This window comes from Candoia aspera, chromosome 4 (genome assembly GCF_035149785.1).
Source record: "Candoia aspera isolate rCanAsp1 chromosome 4, rCanAsp1.hap2, whole genome shotgun sequence".
In the NCBI taxonomy this organism is placed as follows: Eukaryota; Metazoa; Chordata; class Lepidosauria; order Squamata; family Boidae; genus Candoia; species Candoia aspera.
Window position 1 is genome coordinate 2,336,815 of NC_086156.1, and position 27,936 is coordinate 2,364,750.

The window sequence follows — 27,936 nt, forward strand, 5'->3', positions numbered from 1 at the left end:
CCTTAAGGACGTCCCTTCTTGGAAAGGTCCTGCCACAGAGAGGGTGGCAGTGACCCTTTATGGGGCTACAGAGAAATAAGTGAGCCTCGCTTTTTCCTCTTCCCCCCCTACCCCCATGCCAAGAATGATGCAATAGCCTGGAAGGATGGATGGATCTTCACCACCACCACCACCGATACAGATTGTGCAAAACACACATGTCCACATGGAAAGGACACGCTGGCGTATCACGCTGTGCCCACATGCAGAAAGTCACTTTCTTGCAAGTCCCTCAAAAGGTTCAGCCTTGTATCTCCAGCCTAAGGCCACCCTGCCCCAAATAAAGCCAGACGACCCCAATTCTCTCAAACGAACCGGCCAAAATCTTAGGACAGCAGGAAATGTACGCCAGCCAACAGCCCGCAATGAGACATTTGTGACTGCCCACCCCCCACTACTTTAAATTTCACACCGGTCAAAGGACAAATCCACACTCCGCCTTGCTCGCTTTTTTGCTCCCGTAAAGCCAGGAGGGGCCAGAAAAACCAGGAAGTAACCCCTCTCTTCCTTTAAATACAAAAACCAGTAGAAAAGTTTGGATGGATAATATTCATACAAGTTACAAAACAGGTTTTTTTTACAGTTAGAAGTTTGGTAGAGAAAAAGGTGACACAGCAGGACATTCAGGAAAAAAAGACTTCTTTTTCTCCAAAATGCAAATATTGCACTTGGTGGAAATTGGTCTTTACTCCAGATTTCCCCCCCCCCCCCAAAAGAGAAGCACTGAGGTGGGTGGGAGGTTAGAGAAATGCGTTCAGAGACTGGATCAACTGTGCATAGCCTGGCGCCTTCCCATGGGGTTGGACTCACACTCTGGCTGGGGATGATTGGAGTCGTAGTCTAGGCCCCCCGGAGAATGCTAATTAGGGGAAGAAAATCCTTGGCCTTTTCTCTAAACGAGAGAGGAAGGAAGATGATAAAACATGGATAGTCTGAACCTGTTTCCCTCTGTGCAGGAAAAGATGAATTTGTGGGCCAGAAAAGACAAAGCACTCTTTTGAACTTCCTAGTGCATCACTTTTGGGGTGCAGTAATGCATCCCAATAGGTATCTGAGCCAGCTTTTAAAGGGAGGAAAAGGACTGGGAAGATTTCTCATCTGCAAATAACCAGGTTAGCAGCTGGCCCCTCCTTCTTCCCCCTCTTCCTAACAGGCAGTAGCAACTGAGGATAGCCAAGGAAGGGTCTGTGGAATGATTTAAGAGCATGATAAAAACTGCAGAAGCTTGGAGATGAAAGAATGGATTTGCTCTCTAGGGCTAACTGAGGATCTTCTAAGAGCCAAAGGTCAGTGATGCACCTGCAGGACAACGTGTGTTCTCCCTTGGGATGAAGACACAGCAGAAGACAACAAAATCCAACAAGGAAGCTACATGAGGCTGGCGATGGGTACCAGTTCTTCTCCAGGGCATTCATCCCATCAGTGTGCCCTCTGTAGCCACAGAAGTGGGGCTAAACCATAAGGCAAATCCAGACATGTGAGTGGAAGAAGGATCACCAGGCTAACAAGTTTAGTGAACTGAATGCGGGGAGAGAGGTGCTGTCATCCATGTGGGTGAAGAGATGGGATGAACCCCAAGAAGGCTGGGCAGTTGGGAAAAACACAACTGTGGAGCGATTCTTGGGCTTGGGAAGATTTCCAAAACCACAGCAAGAACAGGAAGGTTGATGCTCTGCAGGACAAAGCCAATGTTCTCCTTCCAGCTGGGAATCTGTTCCGATTCAGCGCCGTGAAGCCCACGTGGCTTCTGGTATCTCAGAACCTTCTCCCTCCTCCGTGGTTACGGCCCTCTTCCATGTGTGGATGGTTAGAACCGCAGGTATCAACAGGTGCTTCAGAGGAGGACCACGCCTGTTCCACAAAGCACCTCAGGGGTGCAGCAGAGTTACCCGCTTCCACCAGCCAGACCTTGGATAAGATGGCTCAGCTAGTTCCTACCTGGGGCTATTCTGAGGGTGAGGAGTAAAGGGTTGAAATGGGAGGGGTGCTTTGCAAGAGGACAACTGGCTGAGGGGACCATTCTGGGTCCCGTCTTCCACTCCAGGGGTCTTTCCCTCCTCTCGGGGTGCAGAGAAACATAAGGCCTTTAGGCAGGGCTGGGTCATGACACATGGGCACCAAGGATGGCTTTTATTGCTAATGAAGGTACCCAGGACATCCCAGGCTTCAGCTGGCACTGGAAACAGACGGCCTCCAATGAACGTCTGGGCCTCCCACCTCCCAAGAGTCAACTGGCCATGGAGGGTCTCCAGTACCAAGCCAACCTGTCTCCAGATTGGTGGTGGAAGCCAGTCACCCCCCTTCCCCTTTTTGCACACCGTAAGAGATTGCGGATTCACCTCCCACCCCATCTCTGGCGTAATGCTTGTGGGCTTCCCCGCTTTGCCTGCCTTTCTCGGCTTCCAGCTTGGGATCAAGATCTCCTGGGCTTGGTCCTCCTGGCTCCCCATTAAAGCTTTCTTCAGAGACCAGGAGGGCTTCTCACCAGCTGGGGCAAAGGAGAGCAGGGGGCCTCAGCCTGGGGTGCAGGTTTTCTGCGTAGTGCAACTTAAGGCCACCAGCGAAAGACCAGACCGCAGTCTTGAGGCTGGGGGGTGTCTGTGGTGCTATTCCTGCCCCCCGACTCTGCCACACAGTGGGAGGGGGCAGACACACTCCTGCAGCCTTTCCATGGTCCTCCGGCGTGCGCGCTCTCCAGTGTAAGACAACAAATACAAACGCTTGCCACTTCAAGCTCCGCAGGAATCAACAGTAGTCACAGCACTGATTGGTGGGGAACAGTCGGATGGGCTCAGGAAAGCCGCCCCACCCCGCCCGATTGTCCTCCTGGACACGCTGCGTTCAGGAGCCTGCCCCGGACGTGTGCAGGCTCTGGCTTCTGGGGAGTCCTCAGTCAGTGTCCACGGGCCATCCCTGCGGGCCACGAAACTTGGGGGGCGGCGCCAAGAGAGGGTCCAAGAGCCGCGGGGCTGGACACCCGCTCAGAACGGCCCGGCGTCCTGTGGGGCAGCAGAGGCGGCTGCAAGGCAACGGGAAGGTTAAAAACGAGGCCGCTATTTGGACTCCGTCGGATGGTATTCTGTCTCGCCCGAGGACACTTGGGAGATGCGCCGCGTGGAACGCCACAGCCGCCGGTGGAACTGCCCCGTCCGCACCTGGGGGGGGAGGAGAAGGAGAGAGGTGGGGAAGGAGGATCCAGAAGCACCCCGAGGGGGACCTCACCGCTGCTGTGGGTCTGCTCTGCCAAGGCAGGGCCTGGTGTGCCAAGCAGAATCGGGACCATCGTGTGGCCTTTTCAGGTGGTCTGGACTGCAGCACCTGCCACCCCAATGGCTGGGGATGAAATGGCTCAATACTGTTTGGAACGTTCCTCACCTGGGAGACCAGTTTAGGAGGTGGAGTTGGGAAGGAAGAGTACGGTTGCCTCAGAAAACAGCTCCCAGATGTGGAAAGAGACCTAACTTTTCCCAAGAGGTAAAACAAGGTGCCATTGAGAATACAGGCAGTCCTCAACTTACGACCATTCGTTTAGCGACCATTCAAAGTTACAATGGCGCTGAAAAAAGTGACTTGCAGCCAGTCCTCGCACTTACAACCATTGCTGCGTCCCCACAGTCACGTAATCAAATTCAGGCGCTGGGCAACCAGCTCACACTTACAACGGTTGCAGCATTCTGGGGTCACATGATTGTCATTTGTGACCTAGCCAGCCGGCTTCTGACAAGCAAAGTCAATGGAGGAAGCCAGATTTGCTTAACGACCGCAGCAAAAAAGTCGTAATATCAGGCACGACTCACTTAACAACTGCCTCACTTAGCAACGATTGTGGTCATAAGTCGAGGACTACCTCTAGCTCTATCAGTGCTCATCCAAGGCAATCAACTGAATATCCCTGCTCCTTTCCAGCTCCTTCCATTCTGACATGGTTCCATTTCCCAAGGCTAGGAAATGTGCAACGTAAACGAGATGGGGCCACTCTCACATCCCTCCCGGAGTTTCAGCACGTCTCTGCAGGAGCTGGTAATGTGCTCTTGCGGCCCCCGACTCCTGGCCCTCGGGAACTGAGCTGAGGGAGGCGGAGGGGCCGACACTCACCTCCGAAGGCTGCCCTGCGCCGACCACAATCAACTTCCCGTCCTCCAGACCCACCAATATATGGCTCTTCTCTTTCGTCACGGAGACGCTGTGGATGGGGACCTTCATGACCAGGGAGGGAATGGCTGGCTGCAGCCTGGAAGGAGAGAAGATGGAGTGGAAGACCCGGGGGGAGAACCAGAGGAACTTCCCAGCCTGGCACCTTCGGGATAACGGAAACCACGCATCGCATCCTGCCCATCTCATCTGGACTCCCCCCGGTGGAAAGGAGCTGCTGAGCGAGCATGTGCCACTGGAGCCCAGCTGGATCAAATCGGGGATGAGGCCCCTTTGAACCTCTTCAAAGCATTCAGCAATACGGCCAGGCAGCCTCCACGGGCAGCCTCTGCAGGTTGCAAGACCCCGGGGGTAGGGCCTCTGGTTGTGTCCCCTAGTGTCCCCTCTGCCCACGGCTGCCAAAAATCGGACACGTGGTTCCCCTGTAGAGCGAGGTGGGAAACATACAACTCCGGCGTCTCCTCTGAATACCGAAGCACGGGTACCATGGGTCCCACCAAGAGGACAGGGGACCCGTGTGTCAAAAAGGAGAAACTGAGGAAGGAGAAGATGGCTACCTCCGAAGGTCCCTGATCTGCAGCGAACACTGAAGGGTCCCCAGCACAACGAAGTCCTCCGTGACGCACATCGAGGTCACCTGCTCGTCCAGAGGGACGTAAGACAGGTGCTTGCCGTTGACCGAGTAGAGGTGGAGGGCAAATTTGTCCTGGGAGGGGGAAGAAGGGGAAGCGGGGGGTTAGCCGAGCAGGCCCAAGAGCGGTGCAGTCGACCTTGCCCCACACCCCCATCAGCCCAGGTCTGAAACGGAATTGCAACTTGGTCCCTGCCAAGCAAGTGATTTGAACCAGAGCTTGGCGCTTGCTCTGTTCCCTGGTGCCACCGAACGTGGGAACATCTTTGACGCTCAGTGGAGTGGCACTTCCCCAAGATGAGCAGGCCTGTGACGTGGACTCGGGGGTCCTCTGTAGCAGCAGGCAGAGCCCATGGCTGGGAGGATCTCGGTCCAGCTTAGGCTGGTGTGCCAAAAGCACCATACACAGAACAGGGGCACTGAAGATGGTCACACGCATCCTTCTCATTTCCTGTGTGGATTACTGCAATTTCCTTTACTTGGAGCTGCCCTTGAGGACCCCCCCAAAACTTCCATTGGTAAAAGCACAGCAGCCCGTCTGCCGACGGACAGGCTTGTTCCTGCCACGTGATGCCACCAGTGCGGGAGCCGCGCTGGCCTACCACGTATTTCCAGCGCGGTTCAAGTTGGGGTTATGTAGCAGGAAGAAGGAAGCATTCAAGACTCTGGTGTCCTGCTCTGGTCTACCTTGAAGGGCTGACGTCAGTCTTGTAAGCGTGAATGTACTTAAGTACTGTATTATTATTACAGAATCCCCTCTAATAAGTTATCTGGGTGGTGTGCCGTAATTTTAAATATATCTAAAGTACAATTATAGTCAAACAGTATAAAGCAGCATGAAAGGAACATGGGAGTAGCAGACACAGAGAACAGCGTAACAGATAATGCATAAGGTTGCAATCAGTAATTTCTCTGAGATTGCAGGAGAAGTTATCTGCTGCATTCCCCAAAGTGCCGCTTAACGTCAGTGCTGCTAAGGACGGATATCCAGGCGTGCCTGCCCCCCTCCCTTGCTCACAGGCCGTACCTTGAGGGAGGCTCTCCCCCCCACAATTGTCTGCACCACGATTTGCCCCTCGTGACCCACAACCAGGTTGGAGATGGTGACCGGCAGAGAACTTTCACAGGGGGGCCTCAGTGACTTCATAAACTGCCCTCGGCGGATGGTGTGCACAAGGATGGTGCCGTCCTGATGGGGGGAGGCAGAAAACACATTCAAAATCAGGGTTTTGCCCAGCGAGAATGCCCACGGGATCCGCAGGGAAAGGAGAAACTGCGAGAACGGAAGAGGAGGAGAATTCTGGGAAATTGGTTTCCCTAACTGGTGAGGGTCCAACTATGTGCTTTCATGGGTGAGGGCCACAGTGTGTCGTGGTTACTTCTCAGACCGTGGTGTGAATAGCTGGCTACCCGCTTCCCCCAGATTAGTGAGAAGACCACCTTCGTGCGCAAGGCTGCCTGAAAGAAAATGAGAATGTGTCCATCCCAGTGGACGTGTGGATAAGTAAAAAATATATCAATTGCTGGAATTCCTGTAACCCCATCCCTTTCTTGTCAATAAATTTTGCTAAGGACAACTCTGAAAATCATGCTAGGAAAGGAATCACTTTCTGTTTGAGCATACGGGTAGTCCTCGACTTACGACCATTCATTTAGCAACTGTTTGAAGTTACAATGGCACTGAAAAAGTGACTTACGACCAGTCCTCGCACTTACGACTGTCGCAGTGTCCCTGCGGTCATGTGATCAAAATTCAGGTGCTTGGCAACTGGCATGTATTTATGACAGCTGCAGCATCCCGGGGTCACATGATTGCCATTTGCGACCTTCCCAGCCACTTTCCGACAAGCAAAGTCAATGGGGGAAGCCAGATTCTCTTAATGGCCACATGATTTGCTTAATGACCATGGCAAAAAAAACCATAAAATCAAGCGTGACTCACTTAACAACTGCCTCACTTAGCGATGGAAGTTCCGGTCCCAACTGTGGTCGTTAAGTCGAGGATTACCTGTATGTCAAACAGCCTGATTCAGGGAGAAATGCTGATTTTATGACTTCCTGGGTCACCTGCCAAACGACGCTTTGATCCAGGCTCCCAAGCAGATGTGGTTAATCCCTGGGCCGTACCAAGAAAGCAAAGTCTTTACCTTGGACCCTGACACAGCCATGTCCAGCTCCGTGCTGATGCCGACACACGTGACTTCATCTTCGTGTCCGTAGAGGACCTGGACTGGCTTGGGTGCTAAGCCGCAAGACAGGCCACCCTGGGCGGGGAAGGAAAAAAGATGGAATCACAGAGTTGGAAGGGGCCTTAGAGGTCACCAAGTCCAACCCCCCGCATGCTGCACGGTTCGCTACGCCATCTGTGAGAGATGTACTGGGAAGAAGGAATGACCTCGAGGAACAGGAGGAAGAGCTGAATCAAGACAATGCTCAGATAAGAGAAATCTGAGTCCGGGCCAGAACTGTAATCTGAGAAGGCGACTCAGAGAAGACCTTCCTTAGTTCTCACGAAGATAAACAGAGGGAAGGGTTCTGAACATCCACACTTGCAAGATTCTGTTCCTATAACCTTGTAATAAAGGTAATATTAGCGTGCATTTGGTTTCCTAGTCTGGTCTACCCTGGAGGGCTGGCAGACAGATGCCTATCCAGTCCAGGTAGCAGAATCTGAAAATGGGCTTCCTGGACGTGTCATGAGGAATGTCGGAAGTGCTGGAGGAGAGCACCAGAGGCCTGGGATCATCTCAGCCGTGACGGAAGGGAATCTCTGCAATCAGCCCCAGAGGGAGTGATCCAGGGGGCCGTCTTACCTGCTGGAGGACCTGCCAGACCAGGCAGGTGGTGTCTCGCGATCCAGAAATGAGGTAGATTCCACACAGATCTAAGGCCAGGCAAGTGACCACATCTGTTGGGAAAGGAAAGAAGATCCCAGCCACAGCCCAGGAGAAATGCAAGGCCAACGGTCTGAACGGGGTTCAGGAGCTCAGTGCAGGAGAAACGCCAGCGCGCCATGAAAGATATCTCTAGCTACCGATTAAAAGTGGCAAAGCACTGACTAAGGGTCCTGCTGACTGAACATCTCTTGGCACAGAGGTCTCAACTGCAGAAGAAAGGCAATCTCAAGATGCCTTATCTTTCAATGCGGAGATATCTGTCTCTACATATTTGAACCACAGGAGAACTCCAAGCTGGGCTTGGCTGATATTCAGAAAGCTAAGCAAGGCGAGTTCTGGATAGGATTTGGATGGGAGACCACCAATCCCAGGTCTGTATACAGAATTGGAAGGTTAACCCCTAGTCAACTTTCACTACAAAAATGGTAAATAGGATTGAACCAGGTTGGATGGGAGACCACTAAGCTGCGGTCTCGACTGCATGTTGAAAAATAAAAGGCAATTGTAAATCTTTTCCATATTGTAATGGGATTCTCTGTGCCTGGGAACAAGGATGACTGTTTGCAAAATACTGCAGGGCAGAACAGACACACTTTCCTTCCATATCTGGCTAGAAGGGAGGAATATCTCCCTGACATCAAGTGACAGTAAAGAAAAAGATCAGAGACCTCAGAAGCTCCCAGCTTAATATAAAGGTAGTCCTCGACTTATGACCATTCATTTAACGACTGAAGTTATGATAGCGCTGAAAAAAGTGACTTATGACCAGTCCTCAAACTTATGACCATTGCAGCATCCCTACAGTCACGTGATCCAAATTTGAGCTCTTGGCAACCGCCATATATTTGTGACGGATGCGGTGTCCCAGGGTCACATGATTGCCATTTGAAACCTTCCCATCCAGCTCCCAACAAGCAAAATCAATGGGGAACCACATGATTCACTGAACAACCATGTGATTCACTTAACGACCATGGCAAAAAGGTCATAAAATCAGGCACGACTCACATAATGACCGCATCCATCGCTTAGCAACTGAAGTTGCAGTCCCAATTGTGGTCGTAAGTCGAGGACTACCTGTACTCAGTCATAAACAGGGGCTAAAGTACACTTATCCAGTTTCTAAGATTTGGTAACCCAACCACCTTTCTTTCGGTCAATCTGAGCAGCGAGACTTTGTGCGAATGTAGCTTTCACAGTTGTGGGACCCTGCAAGAGAGGTCAGATATTGCTGACCAAACTGTACAGATGGACATAGTCTGTAACTATGGATGCAGTCACCACAAGGCATGCTAAACTCAAGGAGCCTTTATCTCATGCACAGACACACACAGAGAGAAGACTTTTTAATCACTAGTACAGAAAATCAGCATGTTGGGGACAGGAAGTTAGCCTGTTCTTGATTTGTGAGTTTGATATCTGTGGGGTCCCATGGTTGTGTAGAAGTCAATTTATCACGTAATCCTCCGCCTGTAATCTAGATGACTCAAATGGGCTTTACTGTTTGCTTTTTTTTAAAACTAAGCTAAAAAGAAGTCATTCTGGCGTTGGGCAGCCTTTAAAGCTAGCCCATCCATCTGTGAAATAAATAAAACCTTGAAAAAGGAAAAGCTGGAACGAGAAACATCTAGAAGCCTGCAACCCTGCTGAGTTGAAAAACTGCTGGTTTTCCTGCTCCAAAATCTCTCTTCTGAAGCACGCACATCAGCTTCCTGTCCTGTTAGTCTTCTGAGTAATAGGTCAGGATGAAACTCACTTTATTTGTTTGTTTGTTTGTTTGTTTGTTTTTCAAGCTTATATTTTCAACTGTGCCTGCTAAGAGTCCTTATTCTTCAATCCAGACACACGTTGCGTGGATTAAATTTTCAAGAAATGGCTGGCGGAGAGGAAAGGAAGCGGGGAAAGCCGGAGACCTGGATTCCTACCTATGTGACGACTGATGTGTCCCACCACCTTTCCTCTGCTCAGTGAGGTGACCCGCAAGCTGTTGTCCCAGTGACCTCCACTGAAGAGGAGCTTGCCATCGTGAGAGATCACCAGCGTCTTGGAGGCCAACTCTGCCCCCAGAGCAAAGGGGCCGTACAGGTAGCGCTGCGTCCTAGCGGGCGAAAGCAAGACGCAAGCGGTTGGAAGGCATGGAGGAAGCCGAAGGGGCTCCTCTGAACGCCCTCGGACCCGGCGGGGGGGGGAAGCGGCTTGGACTCACTTTGGGTTGGAGACGGTGGAGTCTTTGGTGAAGCTGAAGTAGTTGGAGATGTTTTTGTCGTACGGCAGCCAGCTGTGAGTTCCCAGCAGTCCGTTGGCACTTACTGTGACCTGGAGAGAGGGCGAGGAACATCAGCCAGGGAAGAGGGAGAAGGATTAGTTGGTGGGGGAGGGGACAGAATGGCCGTTGGGTCAGGCCAAGGCCGTTCTCAGTCCAGCGTTTTGTTTCTCTCAGCGACCATCTAGGTGGGTCTGGGATGCCCTCAAGCAGGCTGGTGCCAACCTAGAAGTAACATGGGGGCTTCAAGATTTGTAGCCCTCAACAGGCCTACCCTCCATGGATCTATCCAATCCGCTCTGAAGGCCATCCAGGTTAGTGGCTACCACCATGTCCTGTGGCAGTGAATTCCAGAAGTTAAGCAGCTCTGTATGAACAGGGACTGTTCTACACCTCCTTCCAATAAGAACTTAACAGCCCTGCTGGGTCAGGCCAAGGACCTCTTAGTCCAGCATTCTGTTTCTCATGGTGGCCAACCAGACACCGCTGGGATGCTCCCAAGCAGGAGATGAAGACACATCCTTCTCTTGTTGTCGTTGTCCTGCAACTCAAATTGGGAGGCAGATGGCCCCCAATCTGGAGGTAACATGGTGTCTTCAAGACTCACAACCCTCAACAGACCTGTCCTCCACCAATTTATTCATTCACTTTCAAAGCCACTGATGATAGTGCCCATCCTCCCCTCTAGTGGCAACGAGGTCCACAGATGAACCCTGTGCTGGGTGAAGAAGGCCTTTCTGCATCTTCTCCCAGTCAACCAAGCTGTAAAGGCAGATTCCCAACTCAGCATTTTTGGGGTAACTTCTTTTGGGATCTCCAGTCCTCCTGTGTCAACTGCCCAGACTCCATTTCTACAAAAATTGCTGAGAAATCCCTGAGAGAGAAGCAAGGACCCCTTTTTCCTCTTACCATCATATCAGGAGATCCCTGAGTCATGAAAGAATGAGACTGGCTCTTGGGGACCACAGCCTGGACAAGCGGGATCCTATCGCTGATGCCCTAAACAAGGAAGAGAAGACGAGCCATCATGTTTTGATGACTTGGTCAATCTTTGTTGGCCAATCCTTTCTGAAATCCTGGGGCATAGTTTGAACTCAATGCTGGCAACATTTCCTCCCCACCTGGGGGAAAAATTACACCCACCACCAGTTCTGGAGCAGTGGGGGGCTAGGTCAGAACAACCAACCAGCTCCTTTCATTCTAACATGGGAAGGACTTACTTCAACGAAGAAGGACTTGAGCTGGTCCAGGTTCTCAAAAACGTTAGGGGAATAGGTGTCCTGCCGCGAGAGTCTCTTGGAGGCATTTTCAGCCGAGAAACGGGCTGGGTGGGGCTCCTGGGGGGCAGATGGAGAAGAAAAGCACTGTGGATTTTAAAAGGACTTTTCATTTTCCCATTTCCCACCTTTCTGTAGATAAAGCCCAAAGTTTCAAAGAGTTTTCGGACCAGCATTCCCAAGGGGCGCACTGGGGACAAAAAGGCTACAGGTAGTCCTCGACTTACACTCATTTGTTTAGCGGTGGTTCGAAACTACAACAGCGCTGAAAAAAGGGACTTATGACCGGTCCTCGCACTTACAACCATTTCAGCGTCCCTGCGTGATCAAAATTCGAGCGCTTGGCAACCGGCATGTATTTGCGATGGTTGCAGCATCCCAGGGTCCCGTGATCACCATTGGCGACCTTCCCAGCCAGCTTCCAACAAGCAAAATCCATGGGGAACCACGTGATTCATTTAACGGTCACAGTGATTCGCTTAACCACCGCCACAAAAAATGTTGTAAAATCAGGTGTGATCACATGATGCCTCACTTAATGCCCCACTTAACGACGCATTTCCCAGTCCCTATTGTGGTCGTAAGTCGAGGACTACCAGTATTTTAGCTTCCTTTGTGAAAAATACATAGTGCATCATCATTAGCTCTGGGTACTGTGCTTTGCCCCTCTCTTCACACCCCGTCTATTTGTTGCCTGTTTTCCATGCAACTACAAGGACTAGGGACATAATGCAAAGACATTATCCAACTTCATCACCTGCTTGCACCTGCATTTTCCCTAAATTGGCTTTTTTTCCTTCTGGTATTTGCTCTGTCACCCAAGGAAGTTGCTGCACCCTCTCAGTTCCAGTGATGGGCAAGTTCCCACCGATGCCCCCTGTTGCTCCTGACTTTGCTCAAATGCCCATTTCCTGGAAGTGCGCAACTCCCACGCAAGCCCCTGGAGGGCACCAATTCTCTTGGGAGTCCCAGGGAGATCCAGCAATCTAAAGCACCTTCTCCCCTTCGCGTCCAAGTACCTTTCCACCCCTAGCAGTATCACAAGTGGTGGGAAGCAGGTCTCTTGCACCAGGGGTAAACTCGGGAATTCTTCCAAAAGTCCTCAAAAGCTTTAAAAGGCAAGCCCAAAGGGCTGGAGACCTTCCCCACCCCCACCCCCACCCCCGGCCAGGAAAATACTTAACCAGCCTTTCCACAAATTCCACAAATGCTTCCGTGAATCTGGATTTAGCTGTGTTTTTTTTTTAAGTGTATTCACTTATTTATCTATTACTATTATTATTTGCTTTCATTTGGACCCTGCCCAGAATTCTTTGGGATTGGGGAGAATTGCAAGTACTGTAAAACAATAAAATAAAATATGAAGCGGGATACGATACGGAAGAAATAATAAAACAAAACAAAAAGTCAAACCTAACATGGAAAAATAATGAAATGGTGAAATGATGAAATGATAAAATAAATAAAATAATAATGAAATGAAATGAGGTGGCATTTCTTCAATTCCCCGGCCCATTCCAGGCCTTGTCCAAGCTGGCCCGTCTTCCAGACCCTAACCTGGCAGGAACCGGGCACCTGTGGCCATGGAATTGTACTGACTTTGGGGGGAGGGATTGGGAGTTGCTTGGGGATTTATTGGGAGACATCCCGCGCTTTTACTATTCTCAGCTTTGCTTGTGATCCTGCATACTATTCATTATTAAATCAGATATCCATGAAAGCCCTGTGTGAGTCTGATGGTGATTTTGAATAGGCAATCATTACACAGGCCGATCACACCTGGGCTATTCCTCTCCTGCTGTTCCTGGCCCCGCTGCTCCCGAACCTGCTTTTTTGGCCCCTGCTCCTGGTCTGCAGCGACACAGCCACTGCCATTCTTAACCCCTGGTACCTTCAGCAACTGGCAGGGGGTCTGCCCGAAGTTACTGATGATGCCCTCCAAAGCCTTCCGCTGGGTTTCGTCGGCGATAGCATCCAAGTCAACTGCCCCTAGGTGGAAACGACGGGCGTGAGACAGAAACGGCTGACGGGGCGCAGGGCAGCGGTGGAAAAAGCTGGCTTTACATCTCTTTGATCCAGGGTTGAGCAATAATTAAAGCAGCATCTACCCCGGGCCCTCTGCTCTGGTGGCCCCTTGCCCAACCGGCACGAAACCCGTGTTTCTTGCAAAGCCACTCAGACGGTCGCCGACCCAGATCGAACGCTCCCGGGACCCCCGGAAGGGAGCGCTCCTTCCTTAAAGGCCCCCCTACCTTCGTACGTGCAGCAACAGAAGACGTTAAGAGCCTCCACAGCTGCGGGGCCCCTCTGCTTGTACCCAAAGATCAAGTCGATCCACTCGTGCAGATGGGCTGAGACATACTCAGATTCCTGCCAAGGACACAACACAACAGACGGGACGCGTCAAACGGGCGTCTGATCTTGCCCCGTTCCCTCCCCAGGAAAGCAGCCCACCCCGATTCACCGTGGGGTGCTTGGGAAGCCATTCCCAAATGGGGGACACCCACGCGTGTATTTAGAGCCCTGAACTGGAGAGGCAACAGAAGGGAGGATCTGGAGCTCAGCTGCCCGGATGACGTTCCCTAGTTGGGTAACGCCACGTCTGCAGGCAAAAACCATGCTCGGAGAGCACCAGGGACGCCACGGTTACCGACAAGGCAAGGCAAGTTTGCAACTCGCAGCCGCGGCTGGTCTTTTAAGAAGCAGGCCGGGCGGCTCGCAAAGCCTAAGGTGGAGGGGCCTTCCCAGCCACCCCACTGTGCCGCCGGCGCTTCGCCCCACATACGAGGGCTTGGCGGTGTTCATGGATAAAATCTTCCGGGGAGTTGGCCCATCTGGGAAGGACCACGTCCCCCACTTTCTCATTTGATATCTGAAGGGAGCCGAGATCGAAGCCTGCGGAAGGGAAAAGAGAGGACGGTTGAGTCGCTTTTTAAAAAATCCTTTATTTATTAAAATACGTTTACAGTTATAGTAGTCTATATACAAAAAGTCATGGTACAAGAAATATAGTAAGACAAAATAACAAAACAAAAGTATTTTCTATTAAGAAAAAAGAAAAGGAAAAAGGGTGAAGTTTCCGACTATCATAGCTATAGATATATTCGCCTTTGGTAATCTCTTTTCTCTGTTTACCCTTATATTACCATTATTACTATTTAACTGTTTCGTTAATATGAAAAACCCATAGTCATAGCTTCGTTTTGTTCCGTTATAAGCAGGTAATCAAGAAGGGGTTGCCATAATTCCTTAATCTCAAAAGTATTTTTATCCTTCATCAGAAATGCCAATTTTGCCATTTGTGCTAAATCTAATAATTTAATCATCCGTTCTTCCATTGTTGGTATATAATCTCTCTTCCAATGCTGAGCATATAAAATTCTTGCCGCAGTAATCATATATAACAACAAATCTCCGTATTTTTGAGTCGCTTTTGAGACAGGATGCCACTCCGCCTAGTCCCCTGGGCCCCAAGGCTTGAGATCTCGCGTCCAACATCTCAGGGACACGGCTGGCCAGGGGAACAGCCCGCTCGCTGGGGACCCTCCTTACCGTTCTGGTTCTCCAGGAAGTCTGTGAAGTAGAAGAACTCCGGGATTAATTCCTTCACATCCACCGGGTTCTCCAAGCGAGCCTGCCAGGCGGCAGGGACCGAGTGGAACTGGCGATCGGAGCAGTCAAACCTGTGGCAGGAACAGGGGACAGGATAACAAGGATTCCCACCAAGGATGCAGCACGCAGGCATGACGTCAAACCGGCTGATCTGACCACGTTCCATGCAACAAACAAACAAACAAACCCAACCCAACCCAGTTCCCTGTGGGACACTTTAAAAACTCTTCCCAAACCAAAGTTTTGCTGGGTTTGGTGAGAAAAATCTGCAGGTGGGCAAGAAATAAGCTGTGCCACGTCCATCAGTGCAGACAGGTACCTGTGATTTCAGCTCATCTAGATGGATGAGTTTGGACACCTCCCTAAGCCAAACGTGGTTGGTTTGCTTCTGGCTTAGTGTGTCGCAGGAACACCACTTTCAAGGTTTATCAAGCACAATTGATGGTTTAGCACGTTTTGCAAACTTCGCCAACGGGACTGATTTAGCAAGCCTTGCTTAACAAACACGCGACTTAGTGCGATGCTGGGACCAGACCTAGCAAAGGCCAAACTTTTTCACTGCAATTCAGAATTGTGGGTTTTGGGGGGTTTTACGAAGTTTGGGGCTTTGGCATTATGAGAGCTGTGGAGTATATTTTTAATTGTTTCCCCCCCTTTCTTATCATGGATGTTTTAGTATATTGGTTTTCTCTGACGATGGATTTTTTAAAACTGCCTTGTTTTGCTGTAAGCTGCCAGGAGTCAGAATGATTTGGCAGCCTGCAAAATTAATAAAAAATAATAATTAGAACAATAATAATATACTGTGGCTATGATGCTATGTGCAGCCAGCTTTTTGACGAACTTCTGGGAGATACTGAGAGAGAAATCATTGTCGGCTCCAAGCTGTCGGGAGTGGGAATGATTTGGCAGCATATAAATTTAATTAACAGTAACAACAGTAGCAATAATGTGGCTAGGACGCTTTCCAAACCACTTTCGCAAGTGGTTCTAAGCAAGTAATGTGAGCAAAATAACTTGGCAGCCACTAAGCTCTTTTAAGCTCAGCAGGATCCATGGGAGGGGGGGGGAGGGCAAAACAGGTAGGAAAGAGGTGTGGCAACCTGCTCAAAGCCACGCCCTTTTGCACATATGGGCACGAACAAATGGGTGGGGCTTTGATGGCGCTGCTGGACCGGCCATCTTGCTTCTTTTGACCCTTCTGTGGATCCTGCTGTCTTTGCTCCAGGCTGACCTTAGAGCCTCCACACCGCCCCCGCTCCCCCAAATGAAACCATCTCACCAGAAGTGAGAAAAATTAGATTTCACACTGAAGATGAAAACTGTGCAGAAGCAATGCCTTTATTAAAGGCAGCTGAAATCGTGCAAGAACCGGTCCTCAGGGCCAGCTGGTTTAAAAAAAGGACGGGGATGGGAGCCGTGCCTGCCATCAAGCTGCAAGGCAAAATCAAGCGGTAGAGAACCTTCAGAGGAGCCTTCCTCAGCACAGGCAGCATGAGATGTAATGAGGGGTCTCCCGCAGCTTTTTAGGAGGAAGGAGAGGAAGGGAACAAATCTGGACCTCCTTGGTGTTTGGAAGGATACGAGGACGCTCCCAAGACCAGGCTCGATGGTCTGGGGTCCGTGCTTCTTCTCACCTCCCACTCTGCAGCTGGATATGCAGGGTGGTGAGCGGCTCTGTGCGGATCAGGTAGTGCATGACACCGGCCGCGTTGGAGTAGTGGGTGCCATAGTGGAATTTGTCGATCATGCCCGTGGGGTCCTCGAAGCTCTCGTACCTGAGGACACAACGAGGTCAGGAGAGGCTGACACGGAGGACGGAGTGAGGAGGACCTCTTGATCAACCCTGAGGCTCTGCCTCCCAAATCCATTTGTTGATTCCGGCATTAGAGGTGGAACGAAGACCCAACGGCCCACCCAGCAGAGGCACAACTCGCTTTTGCCAAGATCGTGTCCAGCAACTGCCTGGCTGACTGGGAAACAGCATTCCCGAGACCAGCGTGCACCAACCCGAAGGAGCTCCAGATCAAAAGCTGCAAACAGAGCTGCCCATCCAGATAACTTTTACAAGTCTGATGACAACGGATTACGGCACGGTTCTGCTCCGTGCACACGTCCGCACTAAGGCTGGGCGTGGCGGTCCAGCTTCTCTGCGGGCTGTGCTGTTTCCAGGAGGGAGACCTCCATGGGCTACCCCAACCTTATTCCATCCCATGCAACTCCTTCATCAAGGGTGCACCGAGGTTCTCCTCTTTCTATGCATGTGTGGTCGGGCGCATATCTTTCCCACGGAAGTTCTCACAGGTCAGCTTTCGGCAGCCTACTGCTGGGCGGACGAGTTGGCCTTCAGCTCCCAGAATCCCTAGCGAAAATTCCAATGGCTAGGGATTCTGGGAACTGAAGTCCAGTGTAGCTGTAGGGCTACAGATTGGAAGGCCACACTTGGCCAAATGCAGTGGTCAGTAAGCGAATCACTGCAGGCGTTAAGTGAACCACATGGTTGTTAAGGAAATCCCATGGTTCCCCATTGATTTTGCTTGTCAGAAGCCAGCTGGGAAGGTCGAAAATGGAGATCACATGACCATGGGACACTGCGGCGGTCATAAAGGCGAACTGGTTGCCAAGCATCCAAATCATGATCATGTGACTGCAGGGATGCTGCGACAGTCATCAGTGTGAGAACCAGTCATAAGTTTTTTTTTCAACATCGTCGTAAGTCCGAACCATCACTAAACAAATGGCTGTTAAGTGAGGACTACCTGTAAAGAATTAGCTTCTCCTGAAAAGGCTTCCACCCTTCCCATTTTCTGTTTTTGGCAGGAAATGCTTGAAAAGAGACTTTGCACTCACTTCTCCTTGACATCCTTGGCATGTTTCTCATTGGCCACTCCGATGGGCTTGGAAAGGTCCCGGAAAACGGCTGGGTTGTTGAGATCCAGTGTCTCCGAGACGTAATCTTGCAAGATCCAGGGAAACTGAAACAGAGGGAGAAAAACTGCTTGAGGGCCATCTTTGGGCTGCCAGAGGGGACGGTAGTGGAATCCATGTGGGAGGTTCAAGGACATCGCTCCCCCCCATGTCTGTGCCCGGCTTATCCCAGAGGCTTACCACGGGGTATTGAGAAAGGTCATTGTAGGTCCGCCCTGCGATTGTGTTCAGCTGCATGAGATATTCAAAGTTGGAGATCTCCCTGTAGACCCATTTCTGGAAATGGAGGAGGGAACGCAATGGGATCCATTGAGATAAAACAGTGGGAGATGAGAACAGGGAAAAGCTGGGGAGGGGTGTATTGGTATGCGAGGAAGACCTTGGGAGACGTGGGGGGTGAAGAGACACTGCCCAGGGAAGGGTCAGATAAGGGAGGACTTAGCCCACAGCTGCATAACGGGCGGAGCAAGAGGCTCGGGAGGGACCCTCCCCAGTTTCCCGGGCTGTAAAGAGATGGCAGGAGAGTTGTACTTTCAGACTCACAAGGCTGATGTCAGCCTTCCCAGGTGGACCAGACAGGAAACACGCCCAGATGAGCTCATTCTAGTTTATTGTAAGGCTCTGTTAACAGAACCTTGCGGGTCTGAAAGGACACATCTCCTGCAGCAAAGCTCGGAGGTGGGCTAGCTAAATGCTCCCCCCACCCCGTTTTTGGTGGAACGGCAGCACATATAAAACTTTGGATTCTCTTGCAGCATCTTGGGACTGAGCGATGCCCCAAGTCCAGGTCTTCCATCCCAGGTTCAGAAAGGTAGGACTATAAAGGGATGAAATGAATGAACGGGGCAATCCAATGGCTTCCAGATCAGAAGGGATCCCTGCTCTTCCAGAATGGGGAGACAAGCATAGGCAAGGCGTGGTCCAGCCGAGCGGGGAGGGATCACCTTTGCCTGTCCTTGAACACGGATTACCTGAGTCAGCCCAGAGGCTTTTAGTAAGTCCTGCGGTGAACGGCTGCCTTGATAAATCTGGTTGGGCAGCTGGAGGCTGAGGATGGTTGAGTAGACTTTGTTTCTAACCTGCGAGGGCGGAAGGAAGCCGGCGGGGTGTTAGGAGGAGTTCAGGGACCAGCTCCCAAGATGGCACCCGCCCCAAGTCGCACACTCACACGTGCACATTTCACAAGGGAAAGGAAGGAAGGAACGGCCCATTACCATTTTCTTGAAGTTGAGGAAATAGTTCGCCTGGTCGATGAAGAAGAACTCCAGAGCCGAACGGCGCAGGTTGTAACGGCGGAGATGCAGCTCCCGGAGCTGAGAGAGGGGGCGTTTGAAGTCGTGCCCGATTCCTAGGAGAAGGGGCAGAAGACCGTTCGTTCATTTCACAGGGCCCCAAAGGGAGGAGGAAGAGACCACCAACCACGGAGTCTTGATAGGGAAGGGATTGTTTTTATGGTCCCCTGTTGCATATACAGCATGGTCTCCTGTAATTATTTATCTTTATTATAAGGTCACATTAACAGAATCTTGCAAGACTGAAAGTACTTCTCCCCTCCTTTCCTCCCCTCCTTTCCTCCTCCCCCGTTTAGCGATGGACCTGTTTAGCGACTGTTCGCAGTTATGACGGTAAAAGTCACTTTATGACCAATCCTCGCATTTACGACCTTTGCAGGTCTGTAAAGCGAAGGAAAGCTGAAATAGGATTGTAAGCAGAGTTGCTGTTCCGCTTAGCGACTGCTTCACTTAACCACCAAGTTGCCAGTCCCAGTTGTGGTTGCTAAACGAGGCCTAGCTGGAAAACTAGGGAGGGTCCCTTCTGAAATGCTTCCCACGCCCCTTTTCCTGCTGGGGGCTGAGACACCTTTTCCACGCTGGCTGCCCCATCTGTGCCTCTCCCTCCTGTCTCCCAAGGTCATCCCCACAGGCCGTTACACCCTCTTACCATCCTCGGTCTCCTCCTTCTCGCTGTTGCTGTCGTAAAAGTAGATCTGCTGGGTGGTGACCTCCAGGCGTCCAGGGATCACAGCCACAATGGTGATGAGTTCACAGTCCTCCGAAATTAGGAGTTTCTCCCGCTGGCTTTGCTCTTTGGGCTCCAGGCTGAAAGGCACGGGAAGCTTGACCAGGCCCTGGAGCTGCTCCCCACAATCCCCACCGGAAACTGCCAGCAGGTCTCCCACCCTTTTGAGCCAGGGAAGGTTGGAACACTGAAGCCCTAAAACGGGCTGGGGAGGGTTAAAAAACGAAGGACCTCCCTACAGCTAGGTGGAGAGGACCTTGGAGAAGGTATACAGAGACCGACAGTGAAATGTGAACTCAGTCTGGGAAGACAGGAAAGGTTGAGAAAGAAGCCCAAGGATTGCCCTGCCTTGATTTTCTTTGGTATAAGAGGGAGGGAAGGAGAAACACTGTCTGGCTTTTGAGATTTGGCTAGAGGTAGTCCTCGCTCAGAGACTGACTCGTTTAGCGACCGTTCACAGTTACGACCTTAATGAAAAAGTAACTTTGCAGCCAGTCCTTGCACTGACAGGTCTGTAAAGCCAAGAAATTTTGCATTTTCAGTAAAGCATTTACAGGCCTGTAAAGCAGAAGAAAGCTGAAGTCAGACTGTAAGCACAGTTAGTTTCACTTGATGACTGCTTCACTTAATGACCGAGTCGCTGGTCCCAATTGTGGTCACTAAACGAGGACTGGCTGTATTTATTAGAGCAGTGTTTCTCAACCTTGGCCACTTTAAGACAGGTGGACTTCTAATTCAGTGTTTCTCAACCTTGGCCACTTTAAGATAGGTGACTTCAACTCCCAGAATTCCCCATGCTGGCTGGGGAATTCTGGGAGTTGAAGTCCACCTATCTTAAAGTGGCCAAGGTTGAGAAACACTGTATCAGAGTCTGTATCAGTAGAGTTGAGTTCTAGGATTTCTTGTCGCCTCTCTGCTCGTCTGCATTAGGAGAAAACAGGAAGGTCTGGCCCCATCCATGTGAACTGCTCCTCCACTTCCTTAGCACCCTGGTGGGGCCGAGAGAAGACACCTCCCGGGGGGCATGGCAAAACTCACTGATTATCCAAGAACGAGAGGTCTTCTTCTGCCAGTTGGTCATCCTGCATCTCGCTGACCTTGGCTTCCTTGGCCACCGCTAAAGGCAGGGATTCCGCCGGGCTGTGCAAGCCATCCGCGCCTGGAAGGAAGCCGGGTGGAATCGTTAAGTTGGCTGGTTCTTTTTTCCCCTTATTTAAGCAAGAAGTGGGCCATCGATGGCTGCTGGAGCTTCCCAGCCTGGGAAAGATGCCCTCAGCTGTACCCATGCTCTGCCATACAGGCAACGAACGTGATGGGGATGATGGGAGCCATGTTTCCAAAATACCTGAAGGACACCTGGTTGGGATGGTGGCCACCTCCTTCACTGAACCTTCCCACCTTCTAGTGATGTAGCAAAACTTGGTTCTTGCTCGCCTTCCTCCCCAGCACTAACGTAGCCCTGACTCTTCCTCTCCTTGGGGGCATAACGCTGGCACACGGAGCCAATTTCACCCTGAAGGGCTGTGGGGTTGGATGACTTAATGGCTTGGAGATTTGCTTCTTGGGAGAAAGCTGGCGGTGAAGCATCCCTCTGGGGTTTCTGCCTGCTTTCCATCACGTCCACCCCAGAACGAACCAAGCACTCTGCATTGGCGATGGCTTCAACCAGCGGGCGCCAGAGCACCACCCAGTTCTCACAACCCCTTCTTACCAAGGTTGTCCCGAAGGGCACTCGCTTCCCCGTGGCAGTCAAAGTTGTGATTGGGGACCAACTTGAGCCTCATTCGGGAGTAGGTCTCCACGTTGGACAGCTTCCAGTGGATCTCAGGAGGATTCCTAGGCAGACACCAGCAGAAAAAGCACACCAAACTGAAGGTTCGCATGAAGGCCCCTTCAGGAAAGTCCCACCATTGGTACATCTCTGGCATTATCATCGGTACTCATGGGCAGTGGGTCTGCAGATAAGCCAACCTTGAAATTTTTAATACAGGTAGTCCTCACTTAACAACCATTCATTGAGTGACAGTTCAGACTTACGACCATGCTGGGAAAACCAACCTGTGACCGGTCCTCAGACTTACAACTGCCACAGTGTCTCTGCACTCACGTGATCACGATTTGGGCACTGGGCAATCAGTTTGCATTTATGACATCCCATGGTGATGTGATCACCATTTTTGACCTTCCCAGCCAGCTTCTGGCAAGCAAAATCAATGGGGAACCATGTGATTCGCTTAACAACCACATGGTTCACTTAATGCCTGCTGTGATTCGCTTAACGACTGCAGCACAAAAGGTCATAAAATTGGGTCAGATTCACTTAATGACTGCTTCGCTTAGCAACCAAAATTCTGGTCCCAATTGTGGTCATTAAGTGAGGTCTATCTGTACCATGAGAAATGTGCCACCCTTGGATAAGCTGACCCTCAGCATTGTCATATGCTTTTTCAATGTATTCTGAAGGACTTCATTTGTTTTCGTATTTTCTATCCATTAATGTTTTCCAGAATAGATTCAGTTTTAAATCTTCACAGTTGGCTTGTCCACTTTCACTTTCTATATTCAAAGAATGAGAAGTTGGAGCAGTAGGTTTCTACGTGGACTAAATTTAATAACAAGTTTAAGGACTGAATTATAACCATACTTTACCAATCTTATTTTTTCTTTTTTTCCTTAGCTCCTTCCCCCTAATGTTCAGCTTATTTTAATCACTGTAACGTATATCATTTCTTACTGCATCATTAGAGCCAGTTTGGTGTCGTGGTTAAGGCACCAGGCTAGAAACCGGGAGACTGTGAGTTCCAGTCCCACCTTGGGCACAAAGCCAGCTGGGTAACCGTGGGCCAGCCACTCTCTCTCAGCCCTAGGAAGGAAACAATGGCAAACCATTTCTGGAAAACCTGCCAAGAAAACCGCAGGGACTTGTCCAGGCAACCTCTGAAAATCGGATACGCTTGAATGGGTTAAAAAAAACCTTTATTACCACTTTGCGGGGGTTTGGGTTGGTTATACTTCACTCATTAAAAGGGAAGTGTCATGTGCGCCGTTTCAATGTCTTTGATGCATCGTAACGTTTCGCATGTCATTAATTGGATGCGTGTTTCAGTTGTCTAGGGAGGATGGGAACGATTATCTTTTGGCTTTGCTTTGGAATGTTTTTGTATTATCTACTGCGCTCAAGGTTACTTTCCCAGGCTAGCAACTCTGACGATTGCTAGCACCTGTGCCGGGCGGGGCTGTTACGAGGGAGGCGGGATACGTTTGAAGCAAGGGTTTAAGTTTGTATTTGGCGCGCTTTTGCTCATTCTCAGCTTTCTCTGTATTTGTCTCTAGTACTTTAATAAATCAGATTTCATTCAGCATCCTCTTGTGAGTCTGAGTATTTGGGGCTAGGGCAATCATTACATAAAGCTGAGAATCTAAGTTCCTAAATCCGCTGGCCCCTGTCCAGGAAAGACAAGCGTCTAACCCTGTGAGGGAGAGAGCCCGCGATGACTGAACCCGACATCATGATGATGGAGGAAGGGGAACCGGACTCGACCGTGAGGCAGTCCGGCCGACCGTCCCAGGGTGGGGAGCTGTCAGCCATCCGAGAGGAGGCGAGCTCCGAGTCGGAGAGTGAAGCCGGGGGGCTGAAAACGGCCCCAGAGACCACCGTAACTTCGCCGGGCGAGCTGCTCACCTGGGATGAGACACAAGGAGATGCCACGGCAACGGGGGGTCCCTCCTGGAGGCAGAGATACCCATTATCCCCCAACGTGGTGCAGGTGCAGCCAACGGAGGGCTCACCCACTCCGGATCGGATCCGAGTGTTGGAGTCCAAAATGGATTCGTTGGAAGCTATATTGAAACAGCTGAGCTTGGATGTGACCTCGTTGCGAGAGGTCCGAGAAGAATCAAGCCAAAGGCATTCAACCCCCTCTTCCCAGGGGCTGTCCCCGGAACGGCGATCGCCCCGGGGCCCCGTACCGCCCCGAGCCAGGGAAACACGAGCCGCGGCAGCACCGGTGGTGGGGCGCAGCGCGGCGGGAGGCGGCATGCGAGACTTCCCTGTCAAGTTTGATGGGGATCCGACCAAACTCTCGTTCTTCCTGACGAACGCGAAAGCCTACATGGAAGAATGGGGGGCGTTTTTCCAATCGGAAAAGGCAAGGATCATCACCATTGCCACCAAACTGAAGGGGAGGGCGGCAGACTGGTATGTCCAGATGTGCCAGTCGGAGGCGCCTGAACTGGAAAGTCTCGAGGAGTTCCTCGGGGCGTTGAAGCAACACTTCGAGGACCCCTTAGCAAAGGAGAGAGCAAAGCGAGCCCTGAAGGAACTCAAGCAGGGGTTCAGATCAGTGGCCGATTATGCTTTGGAGTTTAAAGCGCTAGCTGGGAAGGTGGATGACTGGTCCCAAGCAACCATTATCGAGCTCTTCAAGGATGGCTTGAATACAGAAGTGCTACGCTGGTCCCTGGGGAGGGACGACCCATACACGCTGTATGAGTGGATCCTGCTGGCGGGGAGGGCTGAACATGCCCAGGAGATCTTTGCCCAGCGGAAGACCGCCAAGTCGGGGCGGGAGGTGAAGCCCAGCCGCCCATCGACCACCGGGGGGAAACCGGGACAACGACCCTGGGACGAGGAGCGGGAGAAGCGATACGCAAAAGGCTTGTGTCTGAGATGTGGTAAGGAGGGGCATCGAGTGGCAGCATGCCCAAAAGCGAAGGTAGAGGAACGGCCCGGAAAACCGCCAGGAAAGTCCCCTGCATTGCCGAGGAAACAGAAAGCTGCGGTGGCTGAAACCGAGGGAGACGATGTGATGTTCTTCGAAATTGAGGGGGAGACCGAAATCCCGCAGCCGGCGGGAAACGCCAGCCACCTGCTCTAAAGGGCGCCGCTGGGCAGGTGGTAGAGGACGGGCGCGAGCCTCCATCGGTGAGTGGCACTTACCGCATACTCATGGTGAAATTGAAATTGGGCTCCCAATCCAAGACTGTGGAAGTATGGGCCATGATTGATTCGGGGTGTTCCCGGTGTCTTATGCACCCCGACGTGGTGGCAGCTTTGGAGCTCCCCACGTTCCCTTTACAGCGACCCATCGCTTTTACTCAATTGGATGGGTCCGTGGCAGGGGGCAAACCGGTCACCCATTTTACAGGGCATGTAGCCTTGCAACTGGGCAGTCACCAGGAAGGGTTATCTTTTGTAGTGGCTCCGGTTGGGGGACCATTGGTGGTGTTGGGGGTACCCTGGTTGGTGCAGCAAAATCCCCAAATAAACTGGGTCTACCGAACTATCACGTTTAGGGATGGATTTTATCAAGCGGCAGAGGGGAAGGGTGCCCCAGAGGAGATGGTGGGGGTTGCGGCAGCTGCGACTCCGCCTTACCCGGCCTCTCCTCTGGAAGGCTTGCCGGCTGAGTACAGGATGTTTGCTGATGTATTTGGTGAAAAGGAAGCTGACCAGTTGCCTCCCCATCGAAAAACGGACTGTGCCATAGAACTGCTACCCAACACTCAATTGCCTAAACCAAAAATTTATTCCATGACGCAAAAGGAACTGACCCTGTTGAGGGAATTTGTGGACAAAAATTTGGAGCGCGGATTTATTGAGCCGGCGAATTCACCCGTGGGGGCGCCGGTTCTTTTTCGCCCAAAAAAGGACGGCACATTGAGACTTTGTACGGATTTCCGCGGATTAAATGCCGTCTCAATTTCCAACAAATATCCCTTGCCATTGATAAAGGACATGTTGTCACATCTGGCCAAGGGCAAGATCTTCTCTAAACTGGATTTAAGAGAAGCCTACTATCGTGTACGAATCAAGGAGGGTGATGAGTGGAAAACTGCATTCAATTGCCCGTTGGGAGCCTTCCAGTATAAGGTGTTGCCGTTTGGGTTGGCTGGGGCCCCTGGGGTATTTATGCAATTAATCAATGAAGTTTTGCATGAACATCTGTTTAAAGGTGTATTGGTGTATTTGGATGATGTATTGATTTATACGGAAACCATGAAAGAGCATGTAGCTCTGGTAAAGAAAGTCTTGTGTAAACTCAGATCTGCTGAATTGTATGCAAAGCTATCAAAATGTGCCTTTCATCAGACCCAAATTGACTACTTGGGGTATAGGATTTCTGATAAAGGTATAGAAATGGACCCTGCCAAGGTGCAGGCTATCATGGACTGGGAGAGTCCCCGCACCCGCAGGCAACTTCAAAGTTTCTTGGGGTTCAGCAACTACTACAGATTGTTCATCAGGGGGTTCGCTGAGATTGCCTTGCCCCTAACGGAGCTGCTTCGAACAAAAGGGGTGGGAGATACTAGGAGAGTCAAAAATCCCGGAGCGCTGTTGAGGTGGACGCCCGCTTGTCAAACGGCGTTTGAGCGGCTGAAAGCAGCGTTCGTCAAAGAGCCCATTCTACAACATCCTGATCCCTCCAAGCCTTTCGTGGTACAGGCAGATGCCTCCGATTATTCTATTGGGGCATTATTGATGCAAAAAGATGAGGCAGGATGCCTCAAACCCTGTGCCTATCTATCCCGCAAATTCTCCGAGACTGAGAGACGCTGGCATGTTTGGGAAAAGGAGGCATTTGCAGTGAAAGCTGCATTAGAAGCTTGGCGGCATCTATTGGAAGGGGCAAATCATCCCTTTGAGGTCTGGACTGATCATAAAAACTTGGAGGCTCTTAGTACCCCTCGAAAACTGAGCCCTAAACAGGTTCGTTGGGCTCAATTTTTCAATCGCTTCAACTTTCAGTTCAAATTTATTCCAGGGAAAAAGAACTTCTTGGCTGATGCCTTGTCCCGGCAACCTCAGGATTCTGGGGCGGCGCCAGATGTGGTGAGCACCCTCTGGACGGCGCCCCAATTGGGCATGCAGGCTGTGACGCGAAGCCAAACACGCGCACAGCAACCGCCTACCACAAGCGCTGCTCAGCCAAGCACTTTGTCAATTCCCTCCCAATTGCAACAAAAGTTTCTAAAAGAGCTAAAAACTGATACTTGGTTGCTTGCGAATAAAGATACTGTTACTTTTGACAGAGGCTTCGCTTGGAAATCCGACCGCCTCTACGTTCCTGAAACCCTCAGGAAAGATGTGTTAACACGTTCCCACGATGACAAACTCGCAGGTCACTTTGGGTTTGTGAAAACCCTGCACCTCGTTCGGAGGCAATTCTGGTGGCCCACATTACGCAAAGATGTCAAAGACTACATTGCTTCATGCACTGTCTGTGCAATGTCCAAGCGCAAGGTGGGCAAACCCCAGGGACTGCTGCAGCCGGTAGCAACCCCCTCTTCCCCTTGGGAAGAAATTTCCATGGACTTTATTGTAGAGCTTCCACCCAGCCAACGCAAAACGGTCATTTGGGTGGTCAAAGACTATTTTTCCAAACAAGCTCACTTTATTCCTTGCGTGTCCATTCCGTCAGCACGTCAATTGGCCCGCCTGTTCCTTGTACACGTGTACAGGCTACACGGATGTCCCTCCCGCTTGATTTCGGACAGGGGTACACAATTTACCTCACAGTTTTGGCGGGCTTTTCTCAAGCTGTTAGGCACGAAGCAAGCCCTGTCCACGGCTTGGCATCCTCAGACGGACGGGGCCACTGAGGCTGTTAACTCTACTCTGGAGCAATACCTGCGCGCTTTTGTGAATTATCAGCAGGACAATTGGGTAGACCTCTTACCATTTGCTGAAGTGGCTTACAACAATGCAGTGCATCAAAGCACTGGACAAACTCCGTTTCGAGTGGCTCTGGGTAAAGACTTTGTACCTATCACTGATCTCCCACAACCTCCTGCCAGTGCAGTCACTACAGATGATTGGTCAACACAACTCGCTGACTCTTGGCCAATGATTCAACAGGCATTGGCTGATGCACAAGCAGATTATAAACTCTATGCTGATCGGAAGCGTGCCCCACACCCTGCATTCCAAGTTGGGGACTCGGTTTACCTTTCTACCAAGTTTATCAAATCTGCACAACCTTCAAAGAAACTGGCACCTAAGTTTGTGGGTCCTTTCCCGATCGTTGCTCAGATTAACCCTGTGACTTTTAAACTTGACTTGCCTCATAACCTGAAACGCTTACACCCTGTTTTTCATTGCAGCTTACTCAAACCGAC

General features: G+C 51.0%; 1 protein-coding gene across 2 annotated transcripts in view; it reads right to left on the reverse strand.

The window, feature by feature from the left end:
* Nucleotides 1–742: 742 nt before the first annotated feature.
* Nucleotides 743–27,936, reverse strand: part of NBEAL2 (neurobeachin like 2) — a 126,704-nt gene continuing 99,510 nt past the window's right edge. For both annotated transcript variants that reach the window (XM_063303265.1, XM_063303264.1), the window contains 22 exons: nt 21,530–21,654; nt 20,857–20,977; nt 19,741–19,898; nt 19,014–19,147; nt 18,771–18,878; nt 17,980–18,075; nt 17,722–17,846; nt 16,509–16,649; nt 14,812–14,942; nt 14,045–14,154; nt 13,512–13,629; nt 13,151–13,248; nt 11,203–11,319; nt 10,892–10,981; nt 9,926–10,035; nt 9,645–9,817; nt 7,636–7,730; nt 6,970–7,086; nt 5,850–6,011; nt 4,749–4,897; nt 4,135–4,270; nt 743–3,194 (listed from right to left, as the gene is read on the reverse strand). In XM_063303265.1, the coding sequence (XP_063159335.1) occupies nt 3,093–3,194; nt 4,135–4,270; nt 4,749–4,897; nt 5,850–6,011; nt 6,970–7,086; nt 7,636–7,730; nt 9,645–9,817; nt 9,926–10,035; nt 10,892–10,981; nt 11,203–11,319; nt 13,151–13,248; nt 13,512–13,629; nt 14,045–14,154; nt 14,812–14,942; nt 16,509–16,649; nt 17,722–17,846; nt 17,980–18,075; nt 18,771–18,878; nt 19,014–19,147; nt 19,741–19,898; nt 20,857–20,977; nt 21,530–21,654 (2,716 nt within the window). In that variant the 3' untranslated portion in view covers nt 743–3,092. The remainder of the gene's footprint in view (nt 3,195–4,134; nt 4,271–4,748; nt 4,898–5,849; nt 6,012–6,969; nt 7,087–7,635; nt 7,731–9,644; nt 9,818–9,925; nt 10,036–10,891; nt 10,982–11,202; nt 11,320–13,150; nt 13,249–13,511; nt 13,630–14,044; nt 14,155–14,811; nt 14,943–16,508; nt 16,650–17,721; nt 17,847–17,979; nt 18,076–18,770; nt 18,879–19,013; nt 19,148–19,740; nt 19,899–20,856; nt 20,978–21,529; nt 21,655–27,936) is intronic.